This window comes from Corvus hawaiiensis, chromosome 2, assembly GCF_020740725.1.
Source record: "Corvus hawaiiensis isolate bCorHaw1 chromosome 2, bCorHaw1.pri.cur, whole genome shotgun sequence".
NCBI classification, from domain to species: Eukaryota; Metazoa; Chordata; class Aves; order Passeriformes; family Corvidae; genus Corvus; species Corvus hawaiiensis.
This window is the reverse complement of record NC_063214.1, coordinates 93,089,384-93,107,085: the sequence shown is the minus strand read 5'-3', so window position 1 is coordinate 93,107,085 and position 17,702 is coordinate 93,089,384. Positions and strand designations below refer to the sequence as shown.

Below are 17,702 nucleotides of genomic sequence, written 5' to 3'. Positions count from 1 at the left end.
AAGCATTACAAGAGACTAAGTTTAAAAAGAAAACATATACCAGATATCACAGAATTGTTCAACAAATGTCTAAAAATCCACGGATTTCATTCCCTTCCATTTGCTGAACACATTTGGTACCAACTGTTCAGCAGAAACACATTCAGTGTTGTGAGTTTTAAATATACCTGCTATGTCATGTATTTTTCCCCAACCCCTTCAAGAAGCAAGGGTAAGGTTGGGAGAAAAACTTGCACAGTGCAGATTCTTGCAGCAATAAGGAAGTCAGACAATTATGGAAAGGCAACAAGAAATGGAACAGAATGACTAGGAAAATGCTGATGACAGAAATAGACTTTTAATTTATCAACTGCATTTTTAATTTTTAAAGAAGGGACTTCATAGCTGTTTCTTCATACAACATTTATGTGGACCACAACTAGTTAATAGCCTAAAACATCACCATGTTTACTTCTAATATCTGATGGAGACTAACATAACAAATTGTGTCACTATCCAAAATCCATAACAGAAATAAAGTTGCACAGAGGTTTTTATTAGGGTGTAATTTATGGAAGGGATGAGAAGTTTTTACTCCTCAAAGAAAACATTTACTTTGTAATATAAAGACTGTGAAAGAAACATCCCAATTCAGAACTACTTTCTCATTATTATTTAAATAAGTGCTTCTTAATTTCCTTTTGCTGCAGAACTGTTTGAAGTTAAGGGCAACAAATACACTTCAGAATAAGGTACCTTTTTCCTGGATGGCATTTGATAGCGCACATTTTTCCAGAATCTTGTATTTGCTGAACAAGATTTCTCTGAGAAGTCCCCTTTCCATTGGATAGCTCCATGCTTTTGCTTAATGTATCTGATTGATTCCGGCATGATTGTGTAGTCCTGTATTTCACCCATTTCTATAAGAATCACTTGAATCCCATCACGGATGAGAGCATTATACATAGCTAGTTGTTGCTCAGAGGTGTCTTCTAACAGGCAGCAGCTAGATGTTTCTGATCCCAAAATAATCATCAGTCTTCTGCTTTGCTTAAGGGTTTCATCAGCAACACTGACCACAGCTGTAAGTGATGAAGGAACAATCAAAGTTTGCAAAGAAACTTTACAATTGTGGAAAACAGTTCTTAATTTTAAAATTGCACACGTGAAGCTGTGGCTAGATCAGAGCAGTGGCTGCTTCAAGATCTTCACACTGCCATTCATGATACATGATTCGTGATCGATTACATGACATAAAACTTACTAAAAAATTGGCTCCTCCTGCCCTCAGCAGAAGATATCATTCAAAAAAACTCAACAACATTATTAATGCTATTAAGTCTTCATTCATTCATCACTAAGAAGAAAGCACAGACCCTCACAACACCAGAACAGAATTTTCAGTAAGAAAAAAAAGAAAAAGAAAAAAATTTGCATTGAGTAAATTATCCATTAAAACTAAACAAATACAGCTTTCTTTTCCAAAAATGTGGTTTTAAATTGCATAGATAAACTTATAACCTGAGAACAATGTGTCAAAAGGCAACCTGTTTACTCTGCAAATTAAAGCATACCTTCTCCTGGTAAATCATCCCTTCCTAATATGAAAAGGTTATATCCACACTGTTTTTCTAAAACATCTGGGAGTATTCTACGAACAAAGGTTTCCAGACAACAGACACTTCTGCCTTCGCTGCTTTTTGTGTACAGGACATATGCATCATAGATTTTACCATCTAAAACAAACATAAACATTTCTATTAAAAAACTAAAACTCAGAAAAATGCCTTCATTGCAAAGTTTCATTTTGGACTCTTTAGAAATAGCAATGTGGTATGATTTCACCCATCTGACAGAATAACTTCACAGAAGTAAAATGTTCTACGAATCAAAATAAAGATGATCAGCCACAGAATCTGACAGAATCTGATGGGAAAGGTCCCATCATGGGGATGGAGGAGTCCCCATGTGAACTGGATGCAGGACCTGGGACCTGCAGGAAGGAGCTCCCAACCCCAGAGGTGCCAGGACATTTAAGAAATACCCTCTTACAGGACTGTCTTCACCAGTTCTCCTGAAAGAAACTCAACATTAGTTATCTCCACTTCTGACTAACCACAAGAGAAGGTGGAAAAAAGGCAATTCTTTCTTGTAATAGTCCTGTAGGGGCTTTTCTCGGGTGGAGGAAAAGGCCAGAAGGCTTCTGAGGTTTTGAGAGTTAAGGCTGCATAGCAAGCAGGACTGAAAGAACCAAGCCAAAGTCAGATTTAACTCAACAAGTTAAAAACTTTGATTTTTTTTTTTTTCCTTTTAATTAGAACTCTAATACGGTATTATAGTACAACTGAACTTTTGACCAGGAGTTGAAACTACTTTTCCATGAAAACTTTTAGGACAGCCATGAGTAAACATTAACTATCTTAATGTATGTAATCCATTCACTTTCAAGACATGGGGAACTTCAGACAGTCTAATTCTGAGAACTGGTATGAAATATATCTATGATGTTGCGCTTATTTCAAATTTTTCACACCTGTCCAATATATTTGTCTACAGTACATTGAACTACAACACATTAGAAGAATCCCAGAACATGGAATTAGCAGTATATTTTCTCTTTGATATGTCAACATCATAACTGACAGGATTTAGAAGGAAAGTGAGGGTAACAGAGAGAAACTGCAAAATGAAAAAAAACCAACAAAATTAATCTCTGACAAATGAGTCTGATTTTCAAAATAAATACTTAATACACATCTTTAAACATCCAGTTTACAGGATGTAGCTCTGCTGACACCTATTGTTCATCATCAGAGTGACCATAAATCTGCATGTAAAGAAACTACAGAAACGCAAAAAGCAACATGCTCATTTTGGAATAACCTATAGTTGTTTTTCACCTACCTCACTATGATTGTCTTCAATATTACACAGTTTTTATTACCTCAAGCATAATTATCTATTTTACCTATATGACTGAAAAAAAATCCTGCACAAAATTTCTTTGTGCATATCTGAAAATTCCTTATGGAAGTTCCATGTACATTGTACTAAATAATTATTTCTCAGAAGTAAGAGCAGGTGAAAAAAATCAATAAGCTAATTACACTTACTTACCTGGTCACACTCACATACCTTCCTTACTTGTAAGGGCACAGACAGAATTACGGTACCAAAGCATCAAATCAATCTTGAACATCTTGTAGATTATTAAAGTAATAAATGTTAAAATTAACAAAGACACAAGCCCTCCAGTCAGCCATCTTTGTATATCGGGAACTGCACAAAAATAGAAGAAATTTTTTTTTTAAATGTTGAATTTGTCCAAATCTGATCTTTCACATAAATTCAATACAAATTTGAATATTACACTTTTCATTCTATTTACCTTTTTTTAAAATAGTGATAAATACAATATTATAGTGATTCCTTCCCTACGCACAGGTACATGCACACTGCAAACTGTAACACCTCTGTTCTCTTTTAACTTGATACACCACAATTTGGTATCAAAACACCTTCTGGGGAAGTAAAGATACTCACAGGCCTCAAAAATAACAGTATTTCTTACCTTTGTGTTTTATTATAATATAGGATGCAACTTGCCCAAAGGCATTTGAAGCTTGACAGACAAATGGCTGCTCATAATCTTCACTGCTCACTTCTGAAATTATTAGCTTCACAGAATGCATGGGGCGCCCATCGTAAGAAGTTTCTCCCCTGTCCAAAAGGTGACAAATAAAACCATAAAACCACAGCCCTTTCTGGAATGGCTTCATCTCTGACATCTGCAGCACAACAATGGTTATTTCCTTCTGCAAATGTCAACAGCACTTCACAACAGATGAAAAATTACATAATATGAAAGAAACCCAAACAGTCAGACCTCTCCTCGTACTGACATTTAGCATATGCTTTAGAAAGCATCAAGATATCAAGATGTTATCTTATCTGCAGCTGTGTTTCCCCTGTGTTTCTATATTTTGAAGTTCAAAAATATGCCTTACAAACCTAAATAAACTCTTGTTATGGACTTCCCAATCTCTGTGAGAGTAGATGGAAAGAGATACTTCACAACAGAATACAACACTGAAAGAGGCCCTGGACAAGGCATCATCTTGTGTTCAGCCGCTCTGGGACAGGGAGGACATCAAAACTGGTGACATGTGGCAGACAACACCAATTCACAACGTGATTCCAGCCACAGGGAGTGGAGTTTAGAGCGTGCTTCACCCCCATGGGTCAGAACAGACTCATAACAGCTGGTTGTCTCAGGCTGCACCATTAAGGGACACAGATTATCCCCCACGCATTGTTCAAGGATGAAAAAAAGCTCATACAGCACATTCAGTTAGCTGTGTACCATGACATGTGACTAGTGTGAGAACTAAACTTTTTAACCACCAGCAAAATAAGGGACACCATTACCTTGTTAACAGCAGACCTCAAATGCAAAAATAACTAACTAGTCTACTTTGTCAAGCACTATTCTTTCCTGAAAGCATAGTCTAGTTACCACTTAAAACACAAAATAAAAGCTTGAAACATATCACAAAGGGCATACATAGGCCCACATGAATCACTTTCTAAGCAAAGAGTTGCAGTAATTTGAACACTGTAACAGGGAATGAATGAACCAACATCACCAGTGCAAATGACTAATGGTTGCAAAGATGACCCTGTAAGTGCTAGGAAGTACAAAAAGTAACATTGCTTTTACAATATCAATTCAGTGACCATGTATCTCTGCATTACGACCCAATAGTTTATGGCATTACAATTCTTTATGATGTATAATATAATACTTTCGTATAGTGTTTTCTCTTGGTGAGCACCCAAATAATTCAACATTTTATTTCTCCCTTTTTTTATGATGAAAACTTATTTCTTGCAACTGTATTCTTACTTGGAGGACATTATTCTCTTTCCTTAATTGATTTTTTGGTAACAGATAGTGCTCCAGAATTTACAAAAATTATCACATTTTTTTATTCACAGCGCCACCATAAGGGCTGGCAATAAAACCTGAAATTTTTAGATCAAAGCCTGTAATGTCTAAGAAAATTTCAGATTCCCTCTTGCTCCAATTTGGGTTTGTTTTTCCAGTCAGGTATAATTTCTCTTCTTCTAATTCCATTTAACCTGCTTTTCACCATGGCCTTGTTTCTCACTTGCCCTTCATATACTTTACTCAGTCCAAGTCCCCCAAAACCCAGCTCGTCACCAGAAATCTGTCTCCCTTTTCTCTTCTGACCCCTAAGCTTCAGTACAAATGCCCTCAATTAAGTCTTCCATTAGCTCTTCAGCTGATCTCAGTTAAATTTCTCTAAATTAACGCTCTTAAACCTAGAAATCTCAATTTTTCCTGTATAGCACAGATTTGTCCTCTTGCAACCTTTCAGAGAGGCGGATGTGGAACACAGAAGAAAGAGACAGTCTGAAGATCATGCACCTGAACACGCCTGATCCGACCAAAAGAGGTCTCTGCCAGACCAGAGCCTGCTCAAAAGAGACTGTATTACAATTATGGGACTGTAACAAAACACCTTTTCCCAACACTGGAAATTAAGACAGATTTTTTACAATGAGCAAGAAAAGCACAATCCCATGTGAAGCCCATGTGCCTACTATGCTTCAAGTTTCTATTTCAAAGCAGGAAGCAAGTCGGAGAAGGCAATCATTAGGAGTTTTTAAGAAGAATGCTATTTAAATCAAGGGAGGAATGCTGCTAAATGTCTTAATGTCAGAGGGAGGAAGTTCGACTTTGGTTGCCAACACAGTATTTTCTTATCTGAAAATATACTTACTCATAGGGACTTGCAAAAATTCTGCTCATATAAAATACATCAATATACACACCGTTGCCTGTCCAATACACCTCATACCCATCAGCACCTGTTGTATTGCAATCCACAGTAACCTGTGAGCCTATAAAATTGTGTTACAAAGTAAAGAGTTAATTTCCATAACCTAGTTAAAGTCTATACAGTTCTGTCCACAGATTCACACACACACCAGCTAAGGATGGTACTAAACCCCTTCAGAAAAGTTACTCTAACACAGGGTCTATATTCTCAGTGATCTGCAGCTCCAGAAAGAGAATGGTAGGATGGAAGAAGCTGAATCCAGGAAGAAGATGCTTCCCCTGGGGCATCACTTTGCCTGCAGATTTGAGATGGACCTGTTCTTAGAATCTCTTTCACAGTGATGAAAAGCAACAGATGTGACACATAATCACTTGGGTTCCCTACAGCTTTCCTTGCATCTGAGAAATTTCTTTAGGCCTTTGTAAGCAACATGCATCATTTCTTTCCCTCTCACCCCTCATTCCTCCTTTGGGAGAACAACATGGGGAAACTGAGCTGGTCACTGAACTAGTTTTTTCTGAAAATAAACCCAAGAAAGCACAGAATAGGACACTCCTTGAGAATACATTTTCACTAGGATACAAATTCATATTTTCTGACAGATAAAACTACTTACCGAGTTCCACTTCAATGGAGTTGTTTCTTGGGTAAAATATTTCTGGAGGCTTTTTTGGTGGGGTCACTAAGCAAAAGAAAGAAAGTGCTTTTCAGAAAACCAGGGGCAGTTAAGTCTGTTCTATGTTCTATAACCCAAGTACAACCTAAAAACACCCCCTTACTAAAGACAAGGTTGTCAGCCATTTTATAACAAAATATCACTCAATACTGAAAGTATCACATCTCAGGTAGTTATTATTTCTGACTTGAAGTTAAACTATCCTTCACTCCATCTCTTCCAAAATGTAATGCCACAAATCTCCACACACTTGTGGTGGTCTGGCTGTTCCATGGCATAAAAACTCTGTAATATTGCATACACAGCTGCTGAGAAGGGTATGAGTATCTAGAGTATTAACTGTCTACAGTCTGGATAGCCTGTCACCAAGCGTCCCACAGATACAAACTGCAGCCAAGTACTTTTAGAGTACAGTTCATCTGTTTTAGACTTCTGCTATTCATAAGGGGAAATTTCATTTCTATACTCTAGTTAAGTACCTTAAAGTTCTTCCCACAGTGCTATCTATAAGGAACTATAATACCAGTGGCTACTTTTAGATGTTTACAATTAAGAGTACATATACGACACCCTCCAAGCAAACATATAAATCATAAAGCATCTCATTTGAGCCCCCTAGCAAAGTATACAGGATTATCCTGAATGTATTCTTCCTTTTTCCTTCTGAAAAATGGGTCCGCATTATTATTTGGACCTCGAATTAGTATAAACTTGTTCAGCTGGAGTCTTCAAAAACCACTGAGCTACCTCCAGTCACTTGCAGCAAAGGAGTGATATGATTTTGTCTCTACTGAGAGGTAGAAGCTGAAATTTCATTAACAGAGAAGTTCTAGGGACAAATTTTGAGACCAGAATGATCATTCATTTGATCCAACCTTATGTTCCTCAATTTTGTTTATCCATATCATATACATATGACATTATATATATGAATGATACATGTTCATATATATTCATACACACACACCTATATACATACATATGTATGCATATATATGCACACAGAAAAAACAGGCAAGGCTCTTGCATTAGGAGGATGATGTGAAAGAGAAAATAAGATGGGCAGGATAGAGGGCACAGTAGAAAGTATTGTGCCACCAAGCCTTACAGGGCATCTGTTCAGGGACTTAGGCAACTGGTCTGGATAGCAGATCTTTGACAATACTGCAACTTTGAAAAAGGGAACAGATCTTCAACAACAGACAGAATATAAATACCCTCAGTCAGCATTTATTTCCTTTACATTTAGGTGAAAAACAGTAGCCCTAGGCATTCCAATCCACAGATTAGGTCTTTCCACTTTAGTCTTTAGAAATTAGCGACAAAAGTTTGGAGTTGTTAAGAGCACAGAGTGAAATTATTTACTCACCTTCTACAATCAGACTGATGTCTCGTGAAATGTTATATTGTTTCCCATTGTAGGTATATGCTGTTTCACACGTATAGTTTCCTCGATCATGTACAGTCACATTAAAAATTATAAGGTCACGGTTTGAGAGGGCAAACCTTTTTCCTTCCAGCAGCTGGCAGTCCTAAAAGCATGTAGAGAACTATGTTAATTCATATCACTGTATATTTCCATGATTTTTCTCTCTTTAATACAATCTGAAGTTTAAATGGACCACAGCATAAGGATGGATGGCCTGCAGAGGCTGACGAAGAGTGAGGGCAGTGGAATATAAAGAAATGCACTCTTCACTTCAGCTGAGATTTTAATTTAAAGATATCCAGCTTCATTCCCTTTGGAAAACAACTTTCAATATTAGAGAAAAAAGAAAGTAAAATGTGGGTTGTCAGTATTTGCAAAAGTATTCATCAATGAAGAATCACCCAATAATTAGACTTCATTTTTTAAGGAACCTCAGTACTACTGGTACGATACGGACTGCATGGGCCTGAGGCAGGAATTTGGCAGAAGGCACTACATTCTTGTGACAGAAAGAGCCTTTAAGAGAGAGTGAACACTAAATAGAATAATTTAGTAGAACGGTATTGAGCACCTAATAGATGTGCCATAGTAAATCTGTTTCCACACAAGGCAGGTTTTCCCTGGCAGGTAAACAGATGTCACCTGGGAGGTACGTGGTTCATCATCACTCCTACATCTCAGCTGAATTTCTGCCCTGATAATCAAAAAAACCTTTAAAAGATAGAAAGTCCTAATCCTCTTCTAATTTGTTTTAAAAGCATTTTTCTCCAATTTACAGAAAATCTTTAGTTCTTCTGGTCCACTTCTCAAAGATCAGTGATTTTTATTTTAAATAATGGCCAGCTATAAGACAGTACAAAACACCATGTTCTCACCTTATACCAACGAACAGGCTGAATAATCTTCTCATTCCTGAAATAATCCAAGTGCGGACACACAACCTTTGCAGATGATGATGTGAATATCACCTCCTCTACAGCAAATTTTTCATTTAAGCATAAACCATCAATCCTCTTGAAAACTGTTACTTTTGTACACATTTTCTTGCAGCTTGTCAAATTTCTGCAATTAATAGAACATAATTAAATTAACCTATTTCGCATATTTTGCAGGTCAAAAATGTATGGCATTCTTTTTGGAGAAGAGAAGAAAAAGGGTTTACAGTTTCTTTAACAGATTTACTTTTGCCTACAAGGAAAAAAACCCCAAAACTAGTCTTAATTTCCCCAAACTAAGTTAGTTTTTGTAGATGCACTCCCTCTTCTTCATTAGTATTTCTCTTACCCTCAAAATTTTACTTGCTTTCTAAAAGTTACTCACTTTGCAACTCATTTCTATAAAAATAATTTTTTTTTTAATTTTCACCTTATGACACATTCATAATCTCCAGAATCTTCTAACATTGCAGGAAGAAACCAAATTAAATTCTTCTCCTGATGAATTCTAGACAGTTTGTCTCTAGGCACAGCTGTCTGGTTTCCAACTTTATACCATGTTAAGTTGTAGTCTCCACTTTTCAAGCTCTTTTCCAGTGAACATTTAATAGCAAGAGGCTGCCCATCAAGCACAAGACTTTGCCTCAACATCACATCATAGGCTTCACATTTCTCTAAAGGAAAGAGATAAACATTAAAGAAAAACTCAAACACCCCACACGAATATACTAAACTCATTTCCTGATTATATTTATAAAATTCATTGGAGTTTTCACCTCCATTCTCAAGTCAGCTACTAAAAATACAATTTTAATCCCTTATCTTTACAGCTGAGAGAGTACTACTCAGTGGCACACAGATATAGTTATGCCACTAAAATGAAATGCTGTTTTTTGAATGCAATCTTTACACTCAGTAGATTGTCTTTGTTTGCAGCAGACTTGTCACTTGCATGTTTTTTTTCAGATACAAACTACTAAAGTACTTGTGTTTCTGTTTCATGGGCATGTACACAAACACACACATGCACACAAATTTCAGATTTAATGTCTTTATTTTTTAACTTCACTTAACTGTGGTCAGAGTAATCCTTTAAGACACACTATGCTTTTGATACCTAAACATCCTAAGAGAACACTGAAGTTAAAGATTGTGTTGTACAAATATTAAGTTTGCTGTGGGAATTTCAACTCACCCTTTATTTTATGAACATTTAGAGAGGAATCATTACAATCACCAATGAGCTCATTTTCTTTACTCCTGACACAGACTCATGCAGGAAAGAGCAACACCAAGAGTTCCGTTTGGGCTTTTTTTTTTTTCCCTGTAGTATGACTAAAAAGGCACCAACTCTGGATACCATGGTCACATTCCCAAGTCAGTAATATATTTATCTAAACTTCCTTGCTTTGTTATTATATAAGGACTGCCACAGGCAGTCATGCAAGTGTCTGTTTAGCCCAATATCCTGTCTCTGATAGCAACCAGTGCCAAATGTGCAGAAGAGAGGTCACAACAAATACTATACTACTTTGATTTCGGCCCCTTTCCTTCCTCTTACCTTCTGCATGAAAAAACATGTGCTGGATTTTATAAATTCTCTGAGTATCATGCATTTCTTGTTTTAAGGAATGGTAAAATTCCTCTCATCTGCCTCTTCTGCAGTATTTACATTTTTATAGACTGTCATCCCATCTTGCTTCTGTCTCTAACTCAGAGTCCTCCTTCATTTAGAGACTTCCCATATGGAAGCCATCCTGTATCAGACAACACTGTCACTCCACCTCTTCTGATACCATATTTCTGAGATGGAGACACCAGAACTGCAGAGTTCAACTGGCACATATTCACTATGGGGTTAAAGGGTAGCATAATGAGCCACCAATGCTCCCTCATGGCAAAAAAAGGCTAACAGGGTCCTGGGATGCATTAGGACCTGCCAGATTTGAATTTACTGGAGAGAGTCCAGCACATGGCCACAAAAATGATTAAAGGAGTAAAGCACCTCTCACTTCATTAGAGGATGAAAGAGCAGGAACTGCTCAGCCTAGAAAAGAGAAAGTCTGAGGAGTGTGTGGGTGGATCTTATCAATGTGTGTAAATACCTGATGGGAGGGAACGAAGAACAAATAGACAGACTTTGCCAGCTTTACCCACTGACAGGACAAGAGGCAATGAGCACAAACCAAAGCATAAAACATTCTATCTGAACACAAGAAAAGACTATTTTTTACTGTAAGGATGATCAAACACTGGAACAAGATGCCCAAAGAAGTTGTGCAGTCTCCATCTGCAGAGATATTCAAAAGCCTCACCCTATGAGCTTAGACTAGATAATGCCAAGAGTTCCTTTCCAACCTAAGTGATTCTGTGATACATTAGTACATAAAATACCACGTATTATGTTTTATAAGAGAGGTTCCTGCTCTTGGGACTATGTAAAAAAACTCATTGGCATGCATGTACATTTTACTATTACTGCCATATTTACAGAAAGTTAGTACTACTTGTGTGGAAAAAAAAAAATAGTTCCAGAACAAAATTTTCCATAGCCACCAATAAACTTACTTGCAATAATTAAAGACAGAAATGCTGTTGCAATGTTACATGAAAACAGTGTTTTTGCTGTCATGTTTCCCTGCAGAAATGGAAAGAGAACTTTCAAATAGTGATTCCCAATATGAATTTCCACAATTTAAAGTAAACATTTGCATTACACAATTAACATATTACACAATTAATACAGGAATTACATAGTTAATAGAGGACCCATGAAATATAGGAATTGCCTTTGACTTGTTTTGAGCCTGTTACCTGCTTGTTTTACCTGACAGCTCCTAATTATTACACCAGAAGAAAAAAAATGAGTGAACATTTCCTACTTCAGCTTGTCAAGCACTTGATTTTTTTACATCTCTAGCACACTCCTTCCTGCCCCTTCCTTTCCCAAGCTACAGTCTTAGATTGTCTAACCCTCCCTTGGATGGAATCTGATTTCATAATTCTGACATTTTTTGCTACCCACTTCTGTACTGCATCCAGTTATGCTACAGCCTGTCTGAGATGGGGAGGACAGGCTGTAGCATACAGTCTTAAAAACATAAGGCACTATGGATTTATAAACTAAGACAGTTACTGGTTTTTTATGGAATTTTCCCCTAGTGATTTCTAACCATATCTTTGTTCTTTGAGTACTACTGAGTATTGACCTGATATTCCCATGAGCCTACGTAGTAAAGTTTCAAGATCTCATCATTGAGTGCCAAGAATGAGGCAAACTCAGTCAGCTGTTGAGCACATGTTGTTAAGATTTTGGCCATATGTTTTCATTTTAAATTTTCTTTACATTTCTCCACAACAATCTTCTTCTGCCATTATTACCCAGTCATTTACTATCATAACATCTTTCTGCCATTCTTTGCAATTTACACCTCCATATTCTAGCCTGAATAGCTTTGTATCATTGGCAAATTCTGCCACTGAAACAGATTCCCTCTGTCTCTATCATCAAAATACACGCTGAGCAGAAGAGTTGTTTGGGACTCTAGCAGTGATGTTTCTTCACCTAAAATCTAGGCATTTATCCTTTACATGCTTACTTATATACTTGAGAATGACTGTCGGGACTCTTTAGTAGTCCTCTGATCCCTAATGTGTTTGGAGAAGGATCTATTAGTGGCATGTCTCGGACAAGTTGATCTTTAATCTGACCTGCCTTACTGGTTTTTCTTTTCTATTCAGCCTACCACAGTGTTTTACAGCACAGTGAGAGGACAAGTGCAACCATTCCAACTGAAGGATGAGCAGGAGAACTCCCACCCTGTTGTGACATACATTTAGCTGATCACCATTTTCTACTAGAGTCAAAGATGACACTTCCGGCTGTCGTGTCTTGCTCCACCAGACTGACTCAGAAGCGTGCCATGCATTGAGTCATCCACACTGCTTCTTGCACAGCCTGCTTCCCTTCTTCCCTTTCTCTTTCCTCCTTGCAAATTTCTATTTAAATTACCAGGCAGGTATTTTCTTGCCTAGCTCTATGATGGGATGAGTCCATGAAAGAATCTTGAGCATAGAAATACACAAAACATTAAAATCTCTGGAGGTAGGTTATGCGTGTTTGTACAAAAGCTACAACTTTTTCTGTGGATACAATATTGCTGCCAGCAAGAATTTTCTTGCTTCTTTCTAAGCCCGGGGGATACTTTTCTCTCTCACGAGGAGATTAGCAGAAGTTCTATAAACTATGAACACCTGCGACCTTGTAGAACTATGTTTATGGTACAGTAGAAAAATATTTTGACAATGGATGTTTAGGATTTTTAGCCAATCCACCCAGGGGGTGGCTGATCCTTTGTCCAATTAGACTATGAAGAAAAAAGTCTATAAAAGAGTTTGTAAAATAATTAAATAAATCAATCTTGCTGCACAATTCCTGCCTGTTGGATCTCTCTCCTCCTCCCTACGGCTGTGAGATACAGTAATATTTTTCCGTTAGTTGTGATGCATGGTAAATCCTAAAAATCTATAATTTTTAATTTTAAAAACGATGGAAATATTGTAATGGAAATAATTTAAAGATACAACAGGATTGAATAGACTCCACTTATGAGCAGGTATTTTCTTTATGACTTCTCTGAACCACTGTTTTTTCACAAACTTTGTTCTATTAAAACACTACCTTGCTCTAGTGTTCTGTCTCACACAAGCTCTCTCAAGAAGTTTTTTGTCCCACCAATAGATTCAGCAGATGCAGAAGTAGTATTTTAACACATCCTAAAAGAAAGTCTTCCAGGATCCTGCTAGAATTTCAATGTTTTTGCTTTCTATTTAAATTTATAATTTGCTCTTTTGTCAACATAGAAGACTTGCAAACATATATACAGCCTTGTGTAAAACCATACACACAGACTACTTTGAGGACACTTCCTCGTCTCTCACTTCTCACAATGAAAAATTTACATTTCTATGGAAGGTAGACACGATAGCAAAATTAGGCTCTTCTCTGTGCATGCATTCACATAAATAATGATTAACATAACATACATATGACTGCAGAATCAATTGCAAATGTTTTTCCTACCACATTCTGCCATGATAAACAGCTAAATTTCTCCCTTTTCCCAGCCATTCTGTCCACATCTTGAGCACTCAATCGACCTATGGAGCTTTATCATTCAGGACAGACCAGCTCTAGTGATCTTTGCCCAGATTTTCCAGAGGGGAAAAAAAATTCCAGGTATGCGAAGCCATGTCCATAAAGTTTCACCCTGAAAGGAAATATTTTTATCAATTGCAGTTAAAAAAAAATTATTACAACCAACTCCCCTAAAAAAACCCATCAAATGTCTGAAAGAGGTCTTCAATGATACACGCATCTAAATTACAATTACAGCATCCGTGATGGCATGTAGGCATAATTTTCATGAAAATTTCTCATTAAATCGGCATAAACACCTTTTCATCTGCTTTTTAGTCCTTTCAAAGCTGATCTACTCAACAAAAAAAAAAGCCTCCTCGGCACTTCAAAGGACCACAGGTTTCACTGATTTTGGCAAACTTGTGGCAGGTTTCTTTGAATCTCTTATTCAAAAGCACAAACTTATTCAAACATGCAACAGTCCTGAGAACTGAGAGAACCAACAGGAAATCAGAGGATCACACTATTTCTGGTACATAAGCCTAGGAACATTTCAAATCATAAAAAATGCATAAATATATATATATATTCATATTCCCATAAATGCTTCTATTAACTGCAAGGTATGCCATGCCTCTTCTAGAGAGATTAATCAAGTGTCTCACTTTTGATCTAGAAAAAAATGATGACAACAAATACATATATTCCTTCGCTGGACATACCTAGTCAGTGTGGAAGAGCTGGGTTAGCCCCGTCGGGTTATAGTGACAGTACTGCGACTCTCACGATAGCCGTGTTTCTGTGAAACGCTGGCATCCCTCAGCGGGCACGGCAGAAATCATTTTCCAACACTCTTCATTTAAATTGCGACGTATTCCTGGAATGATTCCCTTGGAAGGGGCTGTGGCTCCTGGGCGGTGCAGGGACCGCCGGCCCGGGCAGGGTGACCCGCCAGGCTCAGTGCCGAGGGGCAGCTGCGAAGAACAGGGGCTCGCTGGCTTTCTGTCAGGAACCGAGCCACGGACAGGGCTGACCTTTTATAAGAGGTTTCATTCCTACTCCTAAACTGTCTCCAGGCCCGAGTTTCCCCAGCAGACACTACCTCGGTCCGAGCCACCTCCCAGCCCCAGAAGAGGGGCGTCGGAGCAAGCGCGACCATCGGCGCAGCCCTACGGATCTCCTCCCGGATTGTGCCGCCTGGCTGACGCCGTCCGCCTGTCACCGGGCCCACGGAGAGCAGCGCTCCGCACCTGCCCGGCCCCCGCCGCCCGTACCCGCTGCCGCCCCGGACACCCCGGCTCTCGGCTGCCCCCGCCGCTGCACGCCGAGTGCCGGGGCCGGGCCAGGGCCCGGGCAATGCCCGGTGCTGCCTACCTGCTCCGCGGGGGCGGGGGAGCCCCGCTGCCGCCTCCCCGACAGCCCCGGCAGCCGCGGGACGGCGGCGCCACTGCCCCGGCACGGACGGCTCCTCCCAGCGACGCCTCTCCTTCCCTCGCCTGCCGCCTGCAAACCTGGGCGTCCCCAGGACGGTGAGGTGGCCCCGGGGCAGGGCAGGGCCATCCCCCGTCCCCGCCCCGCCCCGGCGCAGGTAAGAGGTGCTGATTAAACGCAGGTTCCGAAAAACAAAGCGTTTGAGCAAAAGTCACTGTCGAAAAAAGACTGAGCTCAGCCAGCCATCCCAGCCCCTCGCTGCTGCGGGCTGGGCTCACCCTCCAAGTAAAGACTGCGAGATCGGAAGTGACTGAGGTTTGTTTGTTTGCTTGCTTGCTTGTTTTTAAGTACGAACAGCTGCAAACCACCCTAGTTGAAGAGACTGTGCCACTGGAAGAGAAGGAGCCCTTCAAGACTCTGCGGACGCTGTTGGCAGCACCATCTCGGGGACATCAGCCGATTTATTTGCTTCTTCAGCAGGCTGCTTTGTCTGCTTGGTTTGAGTTAACCAGACTGTCACTGAGATATTTGGAAGCTTGAACGTACAGGTTTAGTCTCATTTAGTCACTAAGCTTTTATCTACAAGTCTTGCTAAGCAGTCCTGACATTTTATAGAGATTACTTAATTCGTGGCTGTTCTGGGAACAGTATGTTCTCTAGATTCTAGTGATTCTTAGTTCTCTGCTTCACTCTCACACCACAGCTGGAGCCAGAGTTTCTCAAAGCAGAAGTTCCTCAAACTATTTTGTTAAACACATAATCAAATATGGGCAATTTTAATGCTGTACTGCCACTTACTTGTTGACTAACTACTAAACTAGATATTAAGGCAGAGGAAAGCTCTAATGTTCCTCACAAAGCAGGTAGCAATCATGCCCTTTAGAACTATCAAGGTAGATGTTCTCATTATGGTTAAAAATACAAATTATAAATATAAAAATATAAAATATAAAATAAAAAGTCATAACATTTGCTAAGCAAATTGCAAGTATTCTGCAAAAACTGTGGAGAATAATCCAGGCATGTCCTGTCCCTGTCTGTTTTTTCATTCTGCTTCTGGTACTTCTTTCATTGCATGTTCTGGTACTATTATATTTACCAAATGGAAACACGTTCAAACATGCTGCCCACTGCTTGGTAGCTGCAGATAAGTCAAGATGAAAGATTACGCCCTGCTATGCCCGCATATACTGTCTTCCATCAAAACAAGGTATGTAGTGCTATCTGGAGGCACATTGCAACACTTCCAGGCACAAAACTGTTGGGAGGTACACAGAAAATTAATTCATTCCTGATTTGGCGAACACAGCAGGATTTATGTAGTCAGCTTGTCTCTCTTTGGTCACCACTTATATCCGTATTTAATTTTGGAAATGTTTCTCATTAACTCCTAGTATTAGGTCAAACAATGCAAGATTATGCAAGATTTTACAAGATTTTTAGTTTCTGTATTTTGCATCACCAAAAAAATCTGTGAGCTGAATCTGATTATCATAAAGGCAAGAGAGGTGTCTACTTCATTGCTCTAGAAGCGCTGATTTTTAAAAATTAAAGATTTTTTAAGAATTCTTTTTGAGTTACACGTGGTAGAGGTTCTGCTGTATGCAGTTGTGATGGGTTTTTTCTCCTATATTCATTGTAATACTACTAATAGGGAAAAAATATCTCTAGTAAAAATGTTTCTGGTATAAAACACTTTGTTAAAATATTATAAAAATAAGCAGATAAAATTAGAGCTATTCAATCATTCAACTATTCATTGAATGTGAACCAGAATTCAGAAAAAAAAAAAAAAAAAGTGTAGTAAAGCTGAAATGAAACGGCTGCATTTCATGAAACAGCAAAAATTCATAGACCATGGAACCCACAAGACAAAAATTGCAGAAGAAAACAAAGAAGTGGGTTGTCTGAGGAAAGTGGATATTAATACTAGTCTGCGAAGTGAGTTGTCTGAGGAAAGTGGACATTAATACTAGTCTGCATGAACATTTGGTATGGTCACCAGGGACAGTTCAAAGCAGACCAAGAATTAGCAAATTCACCGAAGATGATGCTAAGCAAAACATTATCCAAACATCCTCCTTATCAGATCTATGCATCTATGCAGTGAAATTTACTTTTTTTTTAATCTATGAGAACATTCAGGAGTATTTTGCCTCATAAATCTCTATAACAGAATAAGCAGTCATAATTCATGCAAGGAGGGCTGTAATAAAGTTCATCAGTGCCATCTTTTAAAATTGAT

At 38.6% G+C, this 17,702-nt stretch overlaps 1 protein-coding gene across 4 annotated transcripts; it reads right to left on the bottom strand.

The window, feature by feature from the left end:
• Positions 1-315: 315 nt before the first annotated feature.
• LOC125336934 (interleukin-1 receptor type 1-like) lies at positions 316-16,050 on the bottom strand. 4 transcript variants are annotated; one of them, XM_048326064.1, is made up of 13 exons: positions 15,401-16,046; positions 14,749-15,000; positions 13,970-14,156; positions 11,455-11,524; positions 9,317-9,560; positions 8,827-9,013; positions 7,892-8,054; positions 6,463-6,528; positions 5,787-5,907; positions 3,551-3,699; positions 3,115-3,258; positions 1,554-1,715; positions 316-1,061 (listed from the first exon to the last, which is right to left on the bottom strand). In XM_048326064.1, exons 3-13 carry the CDS (start codon positions 14,015-14,017, stop codon positions 670-672), a joined length of 1,746 nt encoding a protein of 581 aa, XP_048182021.1. In that variant the 5' UTR covers positions 14,018-14,156; positions 14,749-15,000; positions 15,401-16,046; the 3' UTR covers positions 316-669. The 4 variants fall into 4 exon arrangements, with proteins under 4 accessions (XP_048182021.1, XP_048182051.1, XP_048182040.1 ...); XM_048326094.1 differs by lacking the exon at positions 1,554-1,715 and having other exon boundaries at positions 15,401-16,050; XM_048326083.1 differs by lacking the exon at positions 11,455-11,524 and having other exon boundaries at positions 15,401-16,049.
• Between the last annotated feature and the right edge of the window lie 1,652 nt (positions 16,051-17,702).